Consider the following 22,143-nt stretch of genomic DNA (forward strand, 5'->3'; position numbering starts at 1 on the left):
CACTCATATATGGGTGATGAAAGAATATGGTTCATTGGAATCATGGATCAAGTTAGCAACACTAGATTCCTTTTTCTCATAACCAAATTTGGGACAAATGATTGAATGAATTGCATTTACTATTGGAACCTTTCAACATCTGTCTATTGCAAGCACTGTCGCAAGTCTCTACCATCTATTTATCTTTGTTTTTGTTAAGGTTTAGTCTACAATTTGAATAATGGAATCAGAATAACAGTAAAAGACAAAGGCCTTTTAGCCTGGTCTGGCAAATATGATTAGCAGAAAAATTATTAAACTCGATTGTAAGTATCATCGAAGAGGAGTTTCCGTGCAACATAGATTATCCCTTCTCGTCAAACTTGATCTCTCCATTCCCAACTACAAAGAACACAAAGGGAAGTCCAAAAGTGAAGAACACCAACATTGCCATTCCTGTTATAAGATGATCAACATCAATTATTGACTACACAAACAAATAAACAAACAAAAACAAAAGTAAACATAGATCAAAGTTGTTTTACCATATTCAACATATTCACGAGGAAACTTGTTTTTCTTCCTTTTCCTGGAGTTTTGTGGATCATTCAGATGTAAAAACATGGAAATTATAACTAACCCACTTCCAGTTTTCTCTCTAACAACTCTCTTACTCAAATCTAAACACCATAATCCAGCAGTTCCACTTCCAAGACCTTCAATTACAACCTTAATAAACAGAAACACTCCAACCCATAATGTCAATTTTGCAAATTGTCTGATTATTGTTTCAGATGTAATTGCCCAATTCACCAAATTAACAGCACAAGCACAGGCATACAGAGGGAACCATAAGTACCAATCTGTAGAGAAAATGTTATTCTAAAATAAGAAATCAAAAGGGAAACATAATTGGGGAAAATAATAAATACGAACCAGGATCATTTAACTGGACGGAAGCAGAGTAAGCAAAGACCATAGCCATTACTAGAGAACATAAAGTGAGCAGAACACTAAATTTTGCCATTTCTTCTTTAATTTCAGAGGTTAAGAAAGGTAAGAAGGTACTAGTTTGATCAAACCAGATTTGGTGGCTTTAATGGTCAACTATACCTACCAAAATGTTCAACTTGCTATATTAAAATTCTACTTGTTATCTTTATTTTTGTTTACAATATTTGGTGCCTTCAATTGAACAACGGTAGGCATAAATTATGGATTCCATACTGCATTCAAGGACGAGAAACAGTAGCAGAACCAGGATCATAAATGAGCTTGGACTCAAATTAATGAAACAGTGCCATTTTATGAGCTATTCATCTAAAAATAATAATACAAATAAAACTTCTATCTCATGTTACTTCTCACTAAGCTTGAAACTGGACATCTGGTGTTTTGCTCACCAATGGAGCTTAAAAATATACATCTTCTTCCACGTGGAGACAGGGATTCTCCTCGGATAAACCACGTTTGGGTCACGGGGACGGAGACCGGGACAGGAAATCTTTAGCTAGTCAGATAATGGGGATGGAACATGCATTCCCCATACTGTTCTTCCCCGTTGACCCGTTGACATCCCTAGTTCAAAGGAGTAAAAAAATATAGTCAATTTTAAAAAAAATGATAACATAGTTAATTAGAAAATAATATTTAAATATTCTTTTTTAACAAAAATAGAGTTTTATAAATAAATTTTTCTATAGGATTTGAATCTATGATCTATTATTAAAGTATATATTTGAAACCAACTCAACCATCTTAAATATCAAAATAATACTATAACTTCGAAATAAGAGAATATTAACAGTGATGTTAGAGGGACGACATTATCCCTCTTTAGAGGTGGTGCCGACAGCTCAGAGGAGGGAGGCTTCGTTTTGAGTTAGCTCCATCCCTATCTACTTATTTTTTACACCTATCATATTTATTAATATTATACTCAATTTTACCTCAAAATCATTTTATTAGAAAAACAACTCAACCAAAACTACGTTAAAATAATCATTCTCTAAATTTGAAGAGTAAATAGTTCATCTTGTTGTGTTGTGGAGAAAGTAAAAAAATTTCTCATTGAGATAAATAGAACTCGCATCTATTTATAATCTATCTATGAAACCCCCACGCTACTAATAAGGAGTCGCGCCCTTACCGTAATAAGGAAACCCCCTTCTAACAGTCTCATATACATCCTAACACACTTTAGCACTCACGTACATATCATAATACACTCTAACAATCCCCCTCAAACTAGAGTAATCAGCTTGTTACAAATATAGGCAACAACTTACAAGTGTCCTTCCAAAGTAGTTCCTCACCGATTGTTTCGTCAGAACTTAACGGAGACAGAAACTCAGAAACTCAAATCATATCTTATAAAACAATATTACTCAAAGAAAAGATAAATTACACTCATTGCCCTTGAAATTTTTACTTACTTTCATTATGACTTTTGGACTTTAAAACTGAACAAACTTTGCATTTTATCAACATATCATGATGACTCCTTTTACGTTGACCAAGTCAAATGACGATCTCAAAATAGAAAAGTGCAAGAATTAAAGTTGTTTAAAATCACATTTCCCATAAAACTATCATTTTTTATTTTTCCAAAACATCATTTTCGAAATTTTATCTTCCTAAACAACTACTTTCTATATCTTAATCAAACAACAACCAAATAATAACAAAACAAAAAAGTTCAAAAATATATGATTTTCATCAGCTCTATAATCAAGAATTATCTTCTATTTGAGTGGTCTTAAAAAAGACCATTTGAAGGGAGGAAATGAGCATGAAGCAGCAGAATGATTCATGTTTGTCTTAGAATAAAATCATGGAGATAAGAACAGGAGGAAAGGAACAAAACACATAAAACTGAGAAACTGCTTATTGGGTTTCGTAGTTCTTATTATAAGCCAAAAGTAGTTCTTATTATAAGCCAAAACATTCTTCTTCTCTTGTTGTTTTCATGGATATGCTTCTTTTCTATTTTAACTTAAACATCATAATTCAATTTCAATGTTCAAAGATTTTCTTGTCTTTTCTGTTCGTTTCAAGATCTACAAAAAAGATATATCCAATTACTAAAAAAAGAACTATGTTCAATATTAAAGTGAAAGCTAAAAAAACGAAATACACATCAAATGAAACTTCCATAAATTTAGAGTCGCACGTAAATGCAAACCAAATTTTACCGTTAAACTCTTTTAGACAAACAAATATATATTGATTCTATTGGAATGGCGTAAATCTAATTATCTATATTACATTGACTATGAGTTATCTAGATGAATTATTTGGGCTTGCGATGAACTTGAAAAGCAACAAATGAAAATAATTATGAATGATGGATGCAAATCGAACGAACATAAATCCGATGAGAGAGATTCTAAACAAATTGCAAACACACAATAATACGAAAATACACACAAAATAACAATCAATCCATCTATTTATCATAAATGATAAGGTACGAATTTTTCAATTTTCATAAAAGAACGAGGACACTCCGAATCCATTCCTAAATCGGACACCCAATTCAGTCTTGGTATCAAGGGTTACATTTTAGGCACATTACAAACTACTTAAATTATAATAGATGTCTTCCATTCAGATGCTGACACCTATCCTCAAGAGAAGCTAGGGCATACACCTTAAACCGACTACTGGAATTGCCCTTAGCATCCTATAAATAGAACGTGATGTCACGCAGTCAAGGTACATACACATATCTTTTGCAATTCATATCTTTTTTTTTTTTGAGAGATGCTTGTAATTTCATTAAATAAAATACGAAGAAGTAAAATCTAAAGAATAAAACCTCACATGATTGCAGACTAAAACAAATACAACATCCATGAAGGGATGAAAATGACTACAAAGAGCAAAAAGAACCCATAAAAGCCACAAAAAACACAAAATAACAATTTATTTCTTGCTAATCCAAATCTGTAGAAAGACATCTGCAATCTAAACTTCATCCTTTAGACCATTCCGAACATTTGGATTTGAGTCCTTTTTTTATTGCAACCACATAGATTTATTGATCTACGGACTAGATAAACCATTTCTGCTCTTGCTAAATCTGAAAAAAAGCATAAACGACAGAATAATAGAGAGCAGATACAATTAGACGGATAAAGAGTTCCGATGAAATATATGAATACAGATAAAAAAGCAATGAAAAAATACAGAAACCTAACTTGGTGTGAGGAGGAAGAAGGAAGATCCTTCGTCCTCCTCAAAGTAGATCAACAAAATAGAAAGATTGACAGAACAAGGGAAGAGAAGGAAGAAGAAAATGATCATAAACTCTACTGACTTAAGCATCAAAATGGATCTCTTGTCACTACCCCCTCCTTGATTCCTTTTCTTCTTAATTCAGGCGTACACACGATTTCAGCTGTCACCAGAGCACTACTCACAAACTTAATATAATCAAATTTATGAGTGACCGTGAATCGAACAAAACACGTATCTATGGCTTATCTCGAGAACTCGATGAATACATCATTCTCGCAAAAAAAAACTTCTAGGATCCCAAAGCCCCCCCCCCCCTCCCCCTCCAGATGCTAGTGGCAATCCTCTAGAGATCTTTCAAATCACACATGACCTCGACAGACGTATCGTGGAATGTCTAGGGTCATTAGATCATGCAAATAGAGAGTTTATGGACAAAATAACCATGAATGAGCTCTTCTAAAAGGAACCGAGGGGTGCCATCATAAATGAAGGAATCGACGCCCGAATTCTAAAGTTAACAGATATTAGCTCCCCACTATGTGCACACATACTACATGAGCCAACGTCTTGGGGTTTCAAGTATCCCTTTATGGAAAAAGATAATGGAGTTGGGGTCCAATAGTCCATCTAAAAAAACTTCAAAAGAGCGTTGCAAACTACTGTGGCTACGTCGTCATGTGGCAACTCTTGTCGACCACCTTAAAGTAACGGACAACTTATTGGTATGAGAAATTTCTTGCTAGATCAATATGAACTTTCAACAGATGGCAAATAAATTCACTCAACACATTATCATCTCAATACCTAAGAGAAAAATAAAAATGATCTATAGGATCTCTAATATCTAGTTTACAAGTCCAGAGAAACCCTTCGAGAATAGCTAGAGCTTTTCTAGAATATCACAATCCAGACGAACACCTCAGTCTAGATGTTATTGTATGTGCAATGGAGAAAAACTACCGAACTTATGCCTTATCACAAGAGTTAACAACATGGCAGCCCAAAAATTTCCCTCGAGTCATGTAATTGGCTAGAGACTTTATGAAATGGGATGGGAACAAACTTAATCCCCATGATAAAAAAAAAAAAAGATTTGTGTAAAAGACCAACTTGGTCTATATAACAGACCAAATAAGCATCACATGGATGATAGGAATAAATAATGTAAGGGGAAAAAAGGAGAAACTAAGTTGAATTTAGTCTCATTAAAAAAAATCATTATAAGAAAAAAAAATACAGTCATAATGCAAGAGGTCAGATACAAATGATTGAACCTCAAGCTAAACAGAATAACTAACATAAACTTAGCCGTCCTTATAAGACAATGAGCAACCAAATTAGCTTGTCTAGGAATAAAACAAATTCGACACAAATTTAGAAGATTACAAACTATTATGATGGCAATATTTATTTATAAATTTTTAAACCATGAAATTGCATTTTTTTAAACTTTACCTTAAAATTAGTTTGATACATATTTGTATTCAACAAATTCCCTTATTTACTTAAGGAATCAAATTGGATATTTAATTTATTAAATTATACAGGTATAAATAAACTATTCATTAACTTGTTTTCATAAATTTTATATTTTACCTCATATTTAATTTTATATGTGAAATTGATAAATGAGAAAAGTATGCTGGTGGCGCCTGGCTGGCTGGGTTTATCCATAACTTAGGTACGAGCTCCTCCTTTACTGCGGAGCTCTGGGGGATCTTGTCTGGCATTAAACTCACCATTCGCATGGGTGTTAAAAGACTTTCGGTGGAGTCTGACAATTTGGAGGCTATCAACAGGATTTCGGATAGACATGCTGTTTGTCTTAAGAGTCAGAATCTCATTAAAGCCATCTTGAGGCTTCGTCCTGCCTTCGATTCTCTTACCTTCTCCCATATTTATAGGGAGCAAAACCGCGTGGCGGATCGCTTGGCAGCTGCTGGGCATGGGGGGATGTTAGGTGTTTCTACCCTTTCCGTTCCTCTTTCTTTTCTGTTACCTTCTCTTCTTGAGGATAGGATTGGGGTCAGTCTTCCTAGACTGATCTCAGGTTAGGTTTTTGTTTGTTTGTTTTTGTTTCTTCCCTTCTTACCAAAAAAAAAGATAAATGGGAAAAGTAGAAAAAAAAAACTTTATAATTTTATTGATTTTTAAGTAAAAAAATACAGTATTTTATTTTTTACATATGTAAAGAGAAGTATGTTTTTATCACACTATTTAGTCAAATTATCATATAATCCAATTAATATGATATCGGTGTTGGATTAACATATCATGCTAGCAAAAATTAATATATAATATGTTAGTAAAGTGAACAAGTCAAAGATTAATATCATTTAATTAAAAATAATAAATTTCTATTAATATAAAAAAATTACCTTCCTCTAATTATAAATTCATCCGACCACAAATTTTTAATTTTTTTTACATTTCTCTTAATAAGTTATCTCATTATAAATAGCATAGTCCACACAAGTCCAAAGACGTATCACATGAAATGAAATGGTGGGCCAAAATTCCAGCCAGACAATTTCCTCTGTTCTTTTTTTCTTTATGCCTGGTGACATTGATCATGAAAACGTGCTCTTTTTCTTACATAGACAGATATCAATACATATATATTTTTTCTTAGTTCCAATCATTTTCATTAAAAATTAAAATAAATAAGTCTAGTGTACTTGTTTGTTTAAAAGAAGTTAATTGCACCTTATATATTTTGAAACTACTTATTTATCATCTGAACTTTTTTTTTTTTGGTAGAATCATCTGAACTTATTTAAATTAACATATATTTTTTTTTGGGAAATAATTTTTTGATTTTTTTGGAGGTGTTTGTTTACCTACTTTTCACCTCCTGTTTGCCTTTTCATATTAAAAGGCAGAGTTTTAGGTGTTTGGTTAGACTCCTCATGTTTGCCTTTTACAGTTGAAAAGCAACATTAATGGGATGTTTGTTTACCTACTTTTCACCTCCTGTTTGCCTTTTCATTTTAAAACACAGAGTTTTATGTGTTTGGTTAGGCTTCTCCTGTTTTCCTTTTACAGTTGAAAAGCAGCATTAAGTGTTTGGTTAGTGACCTCCTGTTTGCCTTTTACACCTGAAAAGCAGTCTTTTACAAAAGCAGAGAATCTCTACTTTTTGGAAAAGCAACTTTTTCCAACAGCAACAGCAAACAGCAAACCGTAACAGCAAACAGTAGGTAAAACAAACGGGCCCTAAGTGTTTGGTTAGTGACCTCCTGTTTGCATTTTACACCTGAAAAGCAGTCTTTTACAAAAACAGAGAATCTCTGCTTTTTGGAAAAGCAGTCTTTTCCAACAGCAAACAGCAACAAACAGCAAACAACAAACCATAATAGCAAACAGCAACATCAAACAGTGGGTAAAACAAACGGCCCTTAGCTTGCTTATTTGCCTTTTGGTCTCCAATTCAGAGCTGTATTGCTTGCATAGTCACCACCATTCACCAATCTTTCATTTCTTATTGAAAATAATCTTCTTTTTATAAAGCAAAATGTCAAGCAACAAAAAGGAACAGCACCATCTTGCATTTAATTTCAAATCATTGGTGTTTCTTCTTTTGCTCTTTTCCTAAATTACAAAATTAATTTTATTTATATGTTTTTATTAGTTAAATACTCTGGAAACAGGGGTGGAGACGGTCCAGACCCCTCCGACCGTCGGAACCACCCAATATAAAATTTGAGACTATGGTAATTCCGGTCTCCTGTTTTCAAGAAATAACGATCGGTGTTGAATTAGCATCTCAAAATTGACCTAAGTCTTGTTAGACTCTCTCTAAATCCAAAATTTCAAATTTTTTTGGCTTGTTATGCCCTCTTTAAATCCAAAATTCTATTTTTTTTAGCTTGTTATGCATTCTTTAAATTCAAATTCCTAATTTTTTTTATCCGTTAGGCTCTCCTTAAATCCAAATTTTCCTAAATCCGATTTTTTCTATTAGACATAATTTTTTTTTACATGTTAAGAATCTTAAACATAATATAGCTTAATTTTAAAAAGTTTTATGTTGGTACTTAAAAATTGATTCTTGACTACTTTGATTATAACACACACACACATATATACAGTGCCGTTCAATTGCACCCTTGATGACCAACTCCTGTTTGGACCTTCACCGTTTGATTTCATCCTACTATAATCCTATGGCCATAACATTATTTAATTTAATATTAGATAACATATATTTTATTATTTTTTTAATGTATATCCCCTAAAAGTAAGCGACCTGTTTTTGATAGGAGACTGACAAAAAAAAAAAGTGAACGTTGGAGAAGGAACGAGAGAAGTCTTCGATTCCTGCTGCACAAGTCTTCAATTCCTTCTTCTTTGTTGAAATCGATTCCTTTAATCAGTAGGATATGGAAGACTTTATGCTTTTGTAAGAAGAAGTAGGATATGGATGATCTTCAATTCCTTCTTCTTTGTTGAATTGGATTCCTTTAATCAGTAGGATATGGAAGTTTCTTCTTCTTCGACTTGGCCTCAACATTCATGCTTTTCTTTTTTTATAATTAAAAGCCTGTTAACCCATAAAAACAAACTACCGCTTGATCAGTAGGATATAGAGGAATCTTCTTCTTCGACTTTGCTGGGAAATTAATGTTTTTCTGCTTTCGTAATTAAACGCATATTGATCTATGAACAAATAAGTTCTGCTTGGTCGGTAGGACACAGACATAAATTGGTGAAACTGCAGCAGCTTCCAAATTCAAGGTACAATCTGTTTGAATTATTTTTGTCTCTTGAAGAAAGAAGTTCAATTGCATAAAAAACATAATTACCTAGCTCTGACCTTTATCTATATATATATATATAATTAATAAGGCTGCAACTCTACTACTAGATTAATTCACTTACTCTACTTTCTTTGTGAATTGCAATGTAGCTTTCAATCTTTACCAAAAAAAAAAATAATTAAAAAAGGAAAATAGTCTCCTACTCCTTGTGATAATAACTTTATGTGAAGGGAATTCCCAACAATAGAATTAAAGTCTTAATTTTAATTTAAAATCTTAAAATGCTAATTTTGAGGGTGCCTCTATGATTAGTAACTCTTTTTTCCTAATTTAGAGCCTTTCTTTTCAATGGTGGTGCAAATTAATGGATTTATTAGAATTAGAAAATCTGGTTTGATATAAAGTGTTCTTGTATAATCCTTCCATAATTATGAACAACACAGAAAAAACAAAAATTGTTCTATATACATCTTACTATTCATAATTGCTTTGACTTATTTTTTATTTTCCGTTTGAGCATAGTGTTTATTTCTAAATTTTCATTATTTTCCTAATACTCCTTTTATTCAATAGAAACTATTGCAGGGAAACTATCGCCTTTTTTAATAACTATTTTATTCAATGGAAATCATATCGAAAAAATTGATGTTTCACCAAAAAGAGACTATGAAGATATACATCCCTGATGTTGAAGATAATATGAAACCAAAAGTTGATCAAAAATTCGACTCATTAGATGCAGTGTATAGGTTCTATAATGACTATGCACGTAAGGCTGGATTTAACGTCAGAAAAAGTAAGGAAAACAAGAAGAATGAAATTGTAACTTGGAAAAGATATGTATGTTTCAAACAAGGCGAGACTGATGAGACATGGAGAAATAAAAATGAAGTTGAAGAAAGAGACCGCAGGAATATTCGAACAGGTTGCAATGCAAAATTGACCGTAAGCCATGATGGAAGTTGTTATGTTGTCAAGACTTTCATAGAGGAACACAATCATCCGCCTACGACACCAAGTAGAGTTCACATATTATCATCACATCGTAAAATGTCAATAGCAAAAAAGAATCTTATACAAGAGCTCAAGAAGGTGGACATTCCATTGTACCAGCAATTCGGATTATTTGAAACACAAGCTGGTGGGCATGAAAATGTCGGTTGCATTGAAAGGGATTTAAGAAATGCGGCCCGAGATGAGAGAGAAAAAGTTAAGGGTCACGATGTAGACATTTTGTATGAGCACTTCAAAGCTGAAAAAGAAAAGGATCCTGATTTCTTTTTTGAATTTGACACTGATGAAGAACAAAGGCTTGTCAGATGTTTTTGGGTTGATTCAATTGCAAAAAGATCATATTCAAACTTCGGCGATGTGGTTGTATTTGATACGACATACAACACTAATCGTTACAATCGTTACAAGATGATTTTTTCTCCTTTTGTAGGCGTGAACCACCATGGGCAAACAACGAGTTTTGGATGTGCATTTTTGAGTGATGAGACTTTTGATTCATTTGTATGGTTGTTGAACACTTGGCTTGCAGCAATGCCTAATGGTCCTCCGCATGTCATTATTGCCGACCAAGATCAAGCAATGACAAAGGCAATTGCTAAAGTTTTGCCACGCACATTTCACAGGTATTGTATATGGCATATTTTAAAAAAATTTCCTGAGAAAACTAATGTTTCTTTTATGAAAAACAACTACGAGTCCTTTAAGTCTTGCATATGGGATTCAGAGTGTGAAGAAGAATTTGATAGGAGATGGTACGCGGAATTGGACAGAAGTGATCAAAAAGATAATGAATGGTTGGTTAAAATGTACCAGTTGCGTGGAAAGTGGATTCCTGCATATGGCAATAAGTATTTTTCAGCAGGAATGTCAAGTAGCTAGAGGGTTGAAACTGAACATGCATTCTTTAAGCGTTATTGTAGTAAAGAAAACAGCTTAATGGATTTGTCACACGTTTTAATAGGGCACTTGCTCATCAAAGGCATGAAGAATTAGTTAAAGATCATAAAGATTTGAATGAGACACCTGTTTTGCAGTTTGGGATGCCAATGGAGAACCAAATGGCTCATTTGTATACTAAAAAGTATTTTCAGTATTTTCAAGTGCAGCTTCATGATGGTAATGGCTATATTGTTGAATTTGTACTAGAGGATGACGTTGCTGGTGTTTACAAGACGAAAAGGGTGCTTGGTAATAATCTTAGAATGCGAACGCTTGTACATAATAAAGTGTCAAACATAGTGACATGCAGTTGTAGAATGTTTGAGTTTGAAGGTATTCCTTGTAGACATATTTTGGCTCTTTTACGAGTGAAACAGATTATGGAGTTGCTAAAAGAGTATATTCTCAAAAGATGGACAAGGTTTTCAAGAGTTCATAAAGAAACATGTCAAAGACAAGATGGCGGAGATAGTTCATTGATAATGAGACACAACAGTATGTTTAAACTTGCTTCTAACTTAATTGATGAGGCTGCTATTTCAATTGAAGGGACCGAATTTGTTAAAAAATCAATTGAAGAGTTGTTGGAGCAAGTTAAGGAATTAAATATTTCTGTTGGGCAATCTTCTATGAAAAGTTTAACCGGAGCTTCACATGAAAATCGTTATCTAGATCCTTATCAAGTGAAGACCAAAGGTAGTGGAAAACGTCTAATGTCATGGAGAGATAGGAAGGGAAAAAATAGACATTGCTTTATTTGTTGAAGTACTAAACATACTAAAAAATCTTGCACATCAGCTAGGTGCGTAGTCATATATATTTATACCTTTTTATTATGTTTGGTTAGTTTGCTCAGTTTATATATATTTGCTAGGTCAAAAGTTGTAGAAGCTGACGTTGACAATGCATTCACTCAATAAAGTTATTTGGTTGATGATTTATAGCTTGTAAGTTCTTCTTTCTATCTATAAAACTTGTACTAAATTTATTAAATCGATTACTTGAGACCGAACTCTGAATTTTTTTTTTTTTTTGCAGTTGCAGGTAACATAATGGTTGATAATTGAGGATTTTTATGATAAGAAGACCGGATAAACTGTTAAATTTTATTTATGTAACTATTTTTCTTTTAATGTGCTGGTTTTGATATCAATTATGATTAATGACAACTTATACTAAATGGTTAAGTGACTGCATATTCTAGATGGTGCATAACCTATTTAACTATTTTGCATTTTAGATGATGGCCCATTATTTGTATCAATCACATTTCAATATACTGAGTTTTAAAATTGCCTTATATTTTTTTTTACAATGATGATGGAGAGTGCTTCATTTAGTTGTTGCATAGATTGAAATGACTAAAAGGTTTGTTCCTCTCTTGTAACAAAAAATGAAGCACTTAAATTTACTATATTTGTCACAATGAATATTTTGAGAAAAGAATCAGAAATTGCTATTTGTATAATTGACATGAATTTTTTAGTCATTTACTATTTGTTACAAATGACTAAATGGCTCTGATTCTTTTTTAGCCATAAAGCCAAACAAGAAATTACTCAAAAGAATAAGAAAATAGATTTTCAATTTGGTAGTCTGTTTACTACAATGAATAACAACACATTACAAATATGATATTTTTTTTGTTACAAGTACAAACATGATTTAAATCAACTATTACAGCAGCTCAAAAAGAATCAGAGCCTATTGAACTTAAATTTACTATTTGTTACGGTGAATATTTAAAGAAAACTTAGGGGCTCCATCCATCCCCAGCTTCTGAAACACTTGTCCTTCTTGGTCTACTAGCAGGCTGCATCCATCCCCAGCTTCTTGCTTAATTATGTCTTTAACCTCACAAAAAAAAACTGGTAGTCTAGTCCCTCAATTTTGATCTAATGAATCAAGATCAGAGGATTAAAATGCTAATTTATATTCTAATTCCTAATACAGTAATTAAGCAACTCTAGATTTGTAACTAGGCATATTCAATCTAGATTGAAGTTCCATCACCAACCCTCCAAACTATCAAAGCAATAAAAAAAAAGCATTTCTCTAGGAAAATTGCAACAGTTTTCACCATTTTCAAGTGATTGCTGCTTGCAAATAACACAAATGATCTCATTAAGCAAGCAAGCATGTCAAGCTGTGCTATATTACATTCTTCGCTGGAAATGGAGACTATGTGAAAGGTGTAGTTGCATTAGCCAAAGGGTCAAGGAAAGTCAAGAGCAAATACCCGCTTGAGGTGGCTATTTTTCCTAATGTGTTGTAGCATCACCAGAAAATATTGGTGAGTCAAGGTTCTACAGTGGAAGAGATTCTCAATGTTTATCCACAGGAGAATCAGACTCAATTTTCTATAGCTTATTATGATGTAATTTCATCAACAATTGACATGAATTTTTTTTCTAAACAAAAAGGAAAAATAATTTCAATCTAGAAATTTTTTGGAGTTCAACAGTAGAAATGGCTTAGCTACAGGGAAACCCTCACATGTAGGAATTACAGGGGCGGCTTCTCCTCTTCTCCTGCATTTTGCATCATCTACCTCCATAAACCTACTATTTTGTCTTCCTCACCGGAGCTAATTGGTTCGTCTTCCTCGCCGGAGCTAAATGGTGCGTCTTCCTCAAAAGTAACGACTGTGACACATCTTCTCTCTCTGTCTGTTGCTGTGTGATTCTAGGTATTAAAGGAATCGATTTCAACAAAGAAGAAGGAATTGAAGACTTGTGCAGCAGGAATCGAAGACTTCTCTCGTTCCTTCTCCAACGTTCACTTTTTTTCTTTTTTTGTCAGTCTCCTATCAAAAACAGGTCGCTTACTTTTAGGGGTTATACATTAAAAAAATAATAAAATATATGTTACCTAATATTAAATTAAGTAATGTTATGGCCATAGGATTATAGTAGGATGAAATCAAACGGTGAAGGTCCAAACAGGAGTTGGTCATCAAGGGTGCAGTTGAACGGGACTGCATATATATATATATATATACGAATTTTTCTAAAACAAATTCAATTTAGAAAAAAAATTCCTTTTACACACTACGTATAAAATCAGCCTCCCAACTGAACAATCATGTATTCGTGTTAGGAGATGCTACAAAGTTATTGGTAGATCACTTTAAAAATGCTTGCAAATAGTATATTAGTGTTTTAAGAATGTATAATTTTATTTGGAATTTGTAGTGTTCAAGCTACCTAGTTATGAGCTATTATTCTACTTGGATTTATTAGGGAAAATATATTGTTCAACGTCTGTAGAAAGATTCTTCATTCAAATAAAATAAAACTCTCAACTGCTTCACTTCACCCTTACGATTTCTTAGTGCATCAAGTAATTATTTAAAGGATCAAGTTGCAATTTCTGTTTCAATTCATCAACTAATATTTTTTTGATTCAACACTAGCAAAAATATCATGATATAATTATTTAAAGAAACAACCACAAAGTTTTTCTTAATCTTCAAATTCACCTCCTCATCCTCAAATTCCTTTATGTTTACCTTTCTTCTTCATCAAATACGGTGTATGATAGTAGAACGCTATAATGTGCACCGATAGAAAGGAGGGAAAATAAGTCTTCTGCTATAACTTAACTCATTTGTATAACACAGTATGTTGACTTTTGAAATATGCAATTACAAGAATAAAAATAAGAGATTAAGTGGTTCGACTATTTTTTCTATATCCCCAAGGAAGAGCACATAATTCATTAATAATCAAAAAATTAGTATAACAGTAAGAAAATCTCATTACTATAAGACGTGATTACATCAAGATGTTTAAGCGTATGTATATCCAAAAAGTACAAGTTCCAACATTTCAAGTAAACAATCCTTGCTTATATAAGTTTATATGTATAATTTGTTTCCTAATATGATTCATTGAAAGAGGATGTTTTCAATTATTATAATTAGGAAAACCAAATTTACTAAACAAAATTCTAGATATATTTTAACAATCTCCATCTTGTCTAGAATTTTATTGAAGATAAAACTTCTCTCCATGCCTTGATTCGAGAATTCGGGAGCTTTGTAGAATTATAACTCTTCTCTAACAGTATTTTTTCTTTCAATGAGAATGTCAACATCTTTTGCTGTCACTGAGCTAATTTCTCAATATTAAAATGTATAGACGAAATTATTGTATGAGTCGATGAAACCACCATTTTACTTTATATGAGGGAATCTGAGCTGAGTTTGATAGTCATTTCGATGCTTAAAATAAGACAAAATGGCTTTGAGGATGAAAATTACATACCTTGAGAAGTACAGAAAGAGTCGATGTTCAAGTATTACTTGCTGATTTTGTTTGATTTGAGAGGGAAATAGGGTTGTGAGTAGTGAAATGGGTTAGGGGTCAAAAACGTTAAGTTAGAAGTCTAAAAGGCAAATGAGATTTATTGTGTTTTTATATAAAAAAATGACTTTTTCAGATGAAAATACCCCCACGGGCCATGTGCCATTATTTGCCACCTCAGTAAAAATTCACGTTGTCTGTCATTCGGACTGTGTCATGGTAACGGAACGTAACACATGATACCTCTTTGTAAACTTTTAAACCACATAGTTTATGTTTGAAAATGGTCCGAGTTTATTTTTGTACTTTTCCCTTTATTTTATGTGTGAAAAAGCATTTATGTTTGGTCTGCCATAGGAATTAGATTGGTTTTGGATATTTTCTGGTCATTCTATTTTGTTTCACCAACACACTTTAAAGTTTCCCTTGTCGATGATTAACAAGTCTTCAAACTTCTATTATCGTTTGTGAAGCGTGTGTTCATACGTGCCACCACTCTCGCTGGAGCTCCGCCCACGCGTGAGGGAACTTGAAAGCTCCTTTTCTAGCTCAATTTTATTTTCCGACATTGCCTCTGTTTCATATCTCTTCATGTCTGATTAGCTTTCAGGTGAATATCCTATATATATATATATATATATATATATATATATATATATATATATATATATATATATATATATATATATATATATATATATATATATATATATACCTTCTTAGTAAATTATGTTCATGTACTTTCAAATTTCACATGGGGTACGAAATGAGGCCATATGAATTTTCCATACTTTCTGATGATTTTTACGAACTTTAAGAAGACCATCACTAAGAATGTCATGACACATTTTTTGTATTAATATGCTGACATTTATAGCAGCTAATAGATATTTCCCGAATAATGACATTATAGGCAATTGAGATTCCACCATAATGAATTCGACATCAAATTATAAAGTTTTACTCCCTCTTTAAGTACGATCTTTATGTTATCATAATTTCGATCTATATCTTGATATTTTACAACTATATTAACGAAAAACATGTTGGTGTCATGCTCTCCCTAGTGATCTTCATTTGTGATAAGTCATTTTCTATGAGTATGTTAACTAAACTCCGTGTATCGATTAGGAGACAATGGATAAGAAACCATAAATGTTCATATCAATAACTAGGGTTTTGCTATGGGACAATAAAGCTAGATAGACATATGATGCTTTCCTTGTCGGATTTATGATCACTTTGAGGTTTCTAGACAAAATTGTTCATGAGAGCTTTTTATGGATCTCTCCTTGTGATATATAGATTATGATGTTATCGAGCGTATTCTTATTTAGATATTGCTGAAGGGAGAAGTTGTTGCGGAAGTACTAGTATCATGAAATAAAATTTAGAGAACATAATATTAGAGTGTGTTTGGTTACCTACTTTTCATCTTATGTTTGCCTTTTCACTTTAAAAGGCAGAGTTTTAGGTGTTGATTAGACACCTTCTGTTTGCCTTTTAGAGCTGAAAAGCAACTTTTTACAAAAGCAAATAATGTCTGCTTTTGTAAAAGTAGCATTTTCGAAAGGCAAACAACAAATATGAATAGTAAACAGCAAACAGAAACAATAAACATCAAACAGGAATAGCAAATGACAAGTAGCCAAACGAGCCGTTAGTAGGGATTACAAATACATTTCACCATAGTTGAGATGTAATAGAGAAGTTATCCCTCTTTATTTACTAAACTTTTTCCTCACATTATGAATCAAATAATCATGTTGTCTCAAATTAAGAAATTAATTTTGAAGTGTATATATAAAGGTTGGACTTTGGAATTATCACAATGTCCTTTGTGATTACATACAAATTCAAACCCTATAAAAGAGAAGATATAGTTGACCCTCTATTATTACCCCCATTCTCTGAGGATATAATAGTCTTTCCACACTTCATGAAAACGATAGTCCCAATTCTTCAGCCTAGAAAATCCAGCACCGGTCCAGAAAAGCAACAAAACACAATAAAGAAACCATAGAATTATTCTTTGAAAAACCAAAAACAGAAAAAAGAAAAAGAAGAAAGGAAGAAATGATGATGATAGTGATGACGACCATGACAGGCGTGTTTGGCCACTGAGAAAGTGCTTTTGAGTAGAGAGAGAAAGATAGAATATTTACAGAGAGAGAGCAAAGGCATGAATAAATCTTAGACCCACCATTTCCAAACAATCATCAAAAAGTATAAACATTTGAGCCCATTACTCCATTATTTTCTTCCCCTTTTTTTTACCCCCTTTTTTACAGTTAAAATAAAGAAATCTAATTCATTATTCCTTCCTGCAGCTCACTCCTTGTTTACTGGTTCCCTTGATGCTTAACATTTTAGCTCTTCTTCAATCATTTTTAGCCACTCCTGCTCTTCTAAACTACTAGAAGATAAGAAATGAGGTTTCAAGGAGTTCTCTGAATTCGCCGTTACTCGGTGAGTTTTTAGTGTTTTCAAGGGTCTCACAGCTTCCAATTTTGGTGCTTGTTTCTTCATTTGGTTAGGTTTCTATTTTTGGGGTTTCAAGGAGTTCTCTGAATTCCTCATTCCTCGGTGAGTTTTTAGTGTTTTCGTTGAAAGTTCCCAATTTTCGTGCTTGGTTTTTCATTAATTAGGTTTCTATTTATGGGTTTTTTGTTTGGGACTTGTTGATCTCTGTTCAGCTGTAGAGGGTATTCGCGAAGCTCAATAATTGCTTCTTTTTTGGGATTTTTTATTTCAAAAGATAAAATATTTTCTCCTGGACATTGGGTTTACTCTTTAGGGATTGCGTTCTCATTTTTCTGTTAACTTCAATTTCAATGTGGTTGTTGAATTCCAAAAATTCGAGGTTAGGGTTCCTAGCTTAACCTGAAAAAACCCCTTTTCGATTTTCTTCTTTGTAGATTGAAATCCATATGCTGATTTGAATAATGCTGTAAATACTAGTAAGCTATGGCTGAAATTAGACTTACAAGAGTAGAACAAGGTCAAACCAAGATCCGAAATGTCCCAATTGCAGTAACTCCAGAAGGGTTTTGGTGCTGTCCTTCTCCTGTTGTGTTTCAAAAGACATCTAAAACTCAAAATCCTCTGAACAAAACCAAACCATCCTCGCCGTCACCACCACCACCACCACCACCTAAGGCTACTGTCCCAAAGAAACAAGTGAAGCCTCCACCTGTCCCATTAAGACCTTCAGTTGCTGCTTCTGATGATCAGCTAAATTCCGGTCCTGATATGCCCAGTGTTAGTGCTTCTAGGCCTAAAGTAGAAAGTTTGCCAAGGAAGGTTGCCATTGAGTTTGGGGAACCCGGAACTTGTGATATGAAGGTGATCTTACTGGGAAAGCAAGGATTTTGTGTGAAGCTAAACGTCCACAAGAACGTGTTAGCAGAGAACAGCAGCTATTTTGCTGATAAACTCTCTGGAGACAAGTCTAATCTCTCGTGTCTTGAGATCGATGATTGCGATGATGTCGAGATATATGTTGAAACTGTTGCACTGATGTATTGCAAAGACATGAAGCAAAGGTTGATCAAACAAAGTGTCTCGCGTGTTCTTCGAATTATCAAGGTACTTTACAGTGTTACAAGTCCTTTTTCTATTGGAGTTGCCTGCAAATTTGCTGCTTATATGATTATATCTTGTAATGTATGATATATGATCTTTGATTTTGTTCTGATGGATATGGTTCACTTTGAATTTGGGCAAATGAGTATGGAAATACGTGGATAAGCATAAGATCGAGTCTAATCAATTTTGGCTCCTTGATGAATTAATGTTGAATTTATCTTTTGGTCAAAAGTATGTCTCTTACTTCTTTGGAGTTTGGAAGTGGTGGATCATAAGCTGCTATTTTGTCAAAGAGTATTGAGACTATTTAGTGTCTTGTAATGTTTGACGTCTTCCCAACCCGACAAGGGACTGAAATGGTAAATAACTTTATGCTTTTGGAGCAGAAAACAGGAAAAATGTCATTTGCATTTCTTATGGAACATGAATTTTAGGCCTTTTAGTATAGTTTCTAGAGCAGAGGGAACTTTTCTGCATTGTATGTGTGACCGTCACTATATATGTTGTTAGTGATGAACCTTCTGCTTGATTTCCGAAAGTTTGTCCGCCAATTATTGGGAAAATAATTGTCTGATTGTTTCAATTCTTAGTTCTCACATTCATGAATGGGAAAGGATTATGTGAAGTTTATGCAGTTTGTAGTTTATCAATGTTCAGGATGGATCTCATTTCGTCCTTTGTTTACCACTACTATCTGTGGTTTACGATTAATCTTTGAAATTTTTCGATGTCTCACGTGACTGTAACTGTGCTCCGTACTCCAGGTTGCTGAATTTCTCTGCTTCAACTCATGTATTCAGTCCTGCTTGGAATATCTAGAGGCAGTTCCATGGGTTGGGGATGAAGAAGAAGAAAAGGTGGTCTCTTCAGTTCTTCGACTCCAGAATGATGGTGTTGGGGTCACTCCGGTTCTCAAAAGAGTCTCTTCTGAAGTTGCTAATCTATCTAAAGACACACTTTCTCACATTATGGAACTTGTTCTTAAAAGCAATGAGGAGAGAGGTCGTCGTGAAATGAAATCTGTAGTACTGAAGCTTCTCCGTGAGAATAACAGCCTTGCAACTTCTTCTAGTTCCACTGACATCTGCAATGAAACCATCTACAGCTCGTGTAGAAGTTGCTTGAATTCGCTATTGTCTTTATTCAAGCATGCTGCCGAACCGGAGTTTGCCAGCAAACCTTTAGACAGCAGGGAACCAGTTGTAAGACAAATAGCTTTCGAAGCTGATAATCTGTCGTGGTTGCTCGAGATTTTAGCAGATAAGCAAGCAGCAGACGAGTTTGCGATAATGTGGGCAAACCAGCAGGAGTTGGCTGCCTTACACCCGAAACTGCCAGTAGTTTCCCGACATCATGTTAGCAGCATTACAGCAAGGGTATTTGTTGGAATCGGAAGAGGAGAGTTGCTACCATCCAAAGACACGCGTTATCTGTTGTTGCAAACATGGTTAGAGCCGTTGAACAATGACTACAGTTGGTTGCAACACGGTTGCAGGTCATTCGATCGGAAGGTAGTGGAGGAAGGGATAGGGCGGACAATCCTAACGCTACCTCTGGAGAACCAACAGAGTATTTTGCTTGCTTGGTTGGGCAATTTCTTGAAGGCAGGTGATAACTGCCCGAATTTGCAGAGAGCCTTCGAGGTGTGGTGGCGGAGGACGTTCATTCGACCTTATGTCGAGACACAACAGTCTGATACCTCAATGACATCGAAACAGTAGATCGAAATGTTCGTATGCTGTCACAACAGTCAGATACCTCAATGACATCGAAACAGTAGACCGAAATGTCAGTCATCCACACCGTGCAGTGCTGGATTGGACATAAGTGTCTTCTCTAGAAAATGAGCTATAACAATGGTAAACCCTTGTGAAGTAATCTCTTTTTATTGTTGCTTTTTTTTGTTATTGTTTTTGAGAGAGAGAGATAAAGTAATAGAAGCTTGTAAAAACTTGCAGTTGATGAATTATGGTTGATTGCTTGATGGAAATTAATGGATGTTGTTTTTGCTCTGTCATAGTTGATGAATTTGTAGAGGGCGAGCCTTGGCGCAACGGTAAAACGTTGTTGCCGTGTGACCAGAGGTCACGGGTTCGAGTCTTAGGAGCGGCCTCTTGCCAATTAAATTGGCAAGGGAAGGCTTGCCCCCAATACACCCTTGTGGTGGGACCCCTCCCCGGACCCTCGCTCAGCGGGGACGCGTAATGCGACCGGGCCGCCCTTTTTTTTTTATAGTTGATGAATTTGTGGAAAGTTTTCTGTTATAAACCATTGCTGATCCCTAGAAATAGAATCTTCAGTCCGAGTTATATTTCAGCCTTGAATCTCAACCATATGATGTTGTATAATTATACAATAAACAAACGAATTGGGATAAAGGTCTAAATTTGCTACTAATGTTATATTTAATGTGGATACACACGTAACGTAATATTGTAAGTAATTATGGGTTTAGATAATGGTACATGAGTCTCTATTGTAACGTAATACACGTAACGTAATATTGTAAGTAATTATGGGTTTAGATAATGGTACATGAGTCTCTATTGTAAAAAGTATGGGGGCCGGAGGCATTGGGGTGTCGGCATACTTTTGGCCATCAAGAATCATTTCTTATGGGGGTGGTTTACTTCGGCGGTTAAGAAGAGCTTATTTATTTCGGTGGTTAAGAATTATCTCTTATAGGGCGGTTAAGAATTATCTCTTATAGGGATGGGTAAATATTTACCCACTGCTTGGATTGAGGGCAAAATTTTGCGGATGGATTTAAGTTCGAAAGTATATTTCCTCTTTCTTTTTGGTGAGGAAAGAAATTGAATGTTTAAAAAAAGAAATTTCAGAAAATGATAATTTTGGAAAGTAAGAAAATGTGGTGTTAAGCAATTTTAATTCTTGCAATTTTTCATTTTAAGGTAAGATCATTTTATAGTATCAAACTAAACGATCATTGCCCACTTTGATTCCACGTTTCTGTAAAATATATATACGAATCGTTTCTGGATTATAACAGGAGCCGGAATTGACGGGGGCCCGCACAAGCGGTGGAGCATGTGGTTTAATTCGTCCTAGCAGGAAAAGGAGGGAAACGGATACTCAATTTAAAGTGAGTAAACAGAATTCCATACTCGATCTCATAGATACATATAGGCGGAGGAATCAATAAATTGGGGTTTATCGGGACCAATGCTACGAGAATTGACAATTGAAGCATCTGAGGCTGCATTAATCGGGGATACCCAACTTATCTTTGAATCTACCCTTATTAGGTCCCAACTATTTTTTTCTAAGCAAAAAATGTTTTTTTCTCCTAAAAC

The 22,143-nt window shown here is 34.1% G+C and overlaps 2 protein-coding genes across 4 annotated transcripts; one reads left to right on the forward strand and one right to left on the reverse strand.

Moving 5' to 3' along the window:
• Positions 1-213: 213 nt before the first annotated feature.
• LOC136229004 (uncharacterized) lies at positions 214-1,005 on the reverse strand. Its single transcript, XM_066017539.1, has 3 exons — positions 916-1,005; positions 525-842; positions 214-435 (listed from the first exon to the last, which is right to left on the reverse strand). The coding sequence occupies exons 1-3, from the start codon at positions 962-964 to the stop codon at positions 344-346; spliced, it is 459 nt and encodes a 152-aa protein (XP_065873611.1). The 5' UTR covers positions 965-1,005; the 3' UTR covers positions 214-343.
• A 16,231-nt stretch (positions 1,006-17,236) lies between these two features.
• Positions 17,237-20,846, forward strand: LOC136229548 (BTB/POZ domain-containing protein At3g50780). 3 transcript variants are annotated; one of them, XM_066018409.1, is made up of 3 exons: positions 17,237-17,827; positions 18,160-18,829; positions 19,594-20,846. In XM_066018409.1, the coding sequence occupies exons 2-3, from the start codon at positions 18,209-18,211 to the stop codon at positions 20,548-20,550; spliced, it is 1,578 nt and encodes a 525-aa protein (XP_065874481.1). In that variant the 5' UTR covers positions 17,237-17,827; positions 18,160-18,208; the 3' UTR covers positions 20,551-20,846. The 3 variants fall into 3 exon arrangements, with proteins under 3 accessions (XP_065874481.1, XP_065874482.1, XP_065874480.1); XM_066018410.1 differs by having other exon boundaries at positions 17,237-17,710; XM_066018408.1 differs by having other exon boundaries at positions 17,238-17,467; positions 17,572-18,829.
• Positions 20,847-22,143: the final 1,297 nt, after the last annotated feature.

This window comes from Euphorbia lathyris, chromosome 5, assembly GCF_963576675.1.
Source record: "Euphorbia lathyris chromosome 5, ddEupLath1.1, whole genome shotgun sequence".
Taxonomy (NCBI): domain Eukaryota; kingdom Viridiplantae; phylum Streptophyta; class Magnoliopsida; order Malpighiales; family Euphorbiaceae; genus Euphorbia; species Euphorbia lathyris.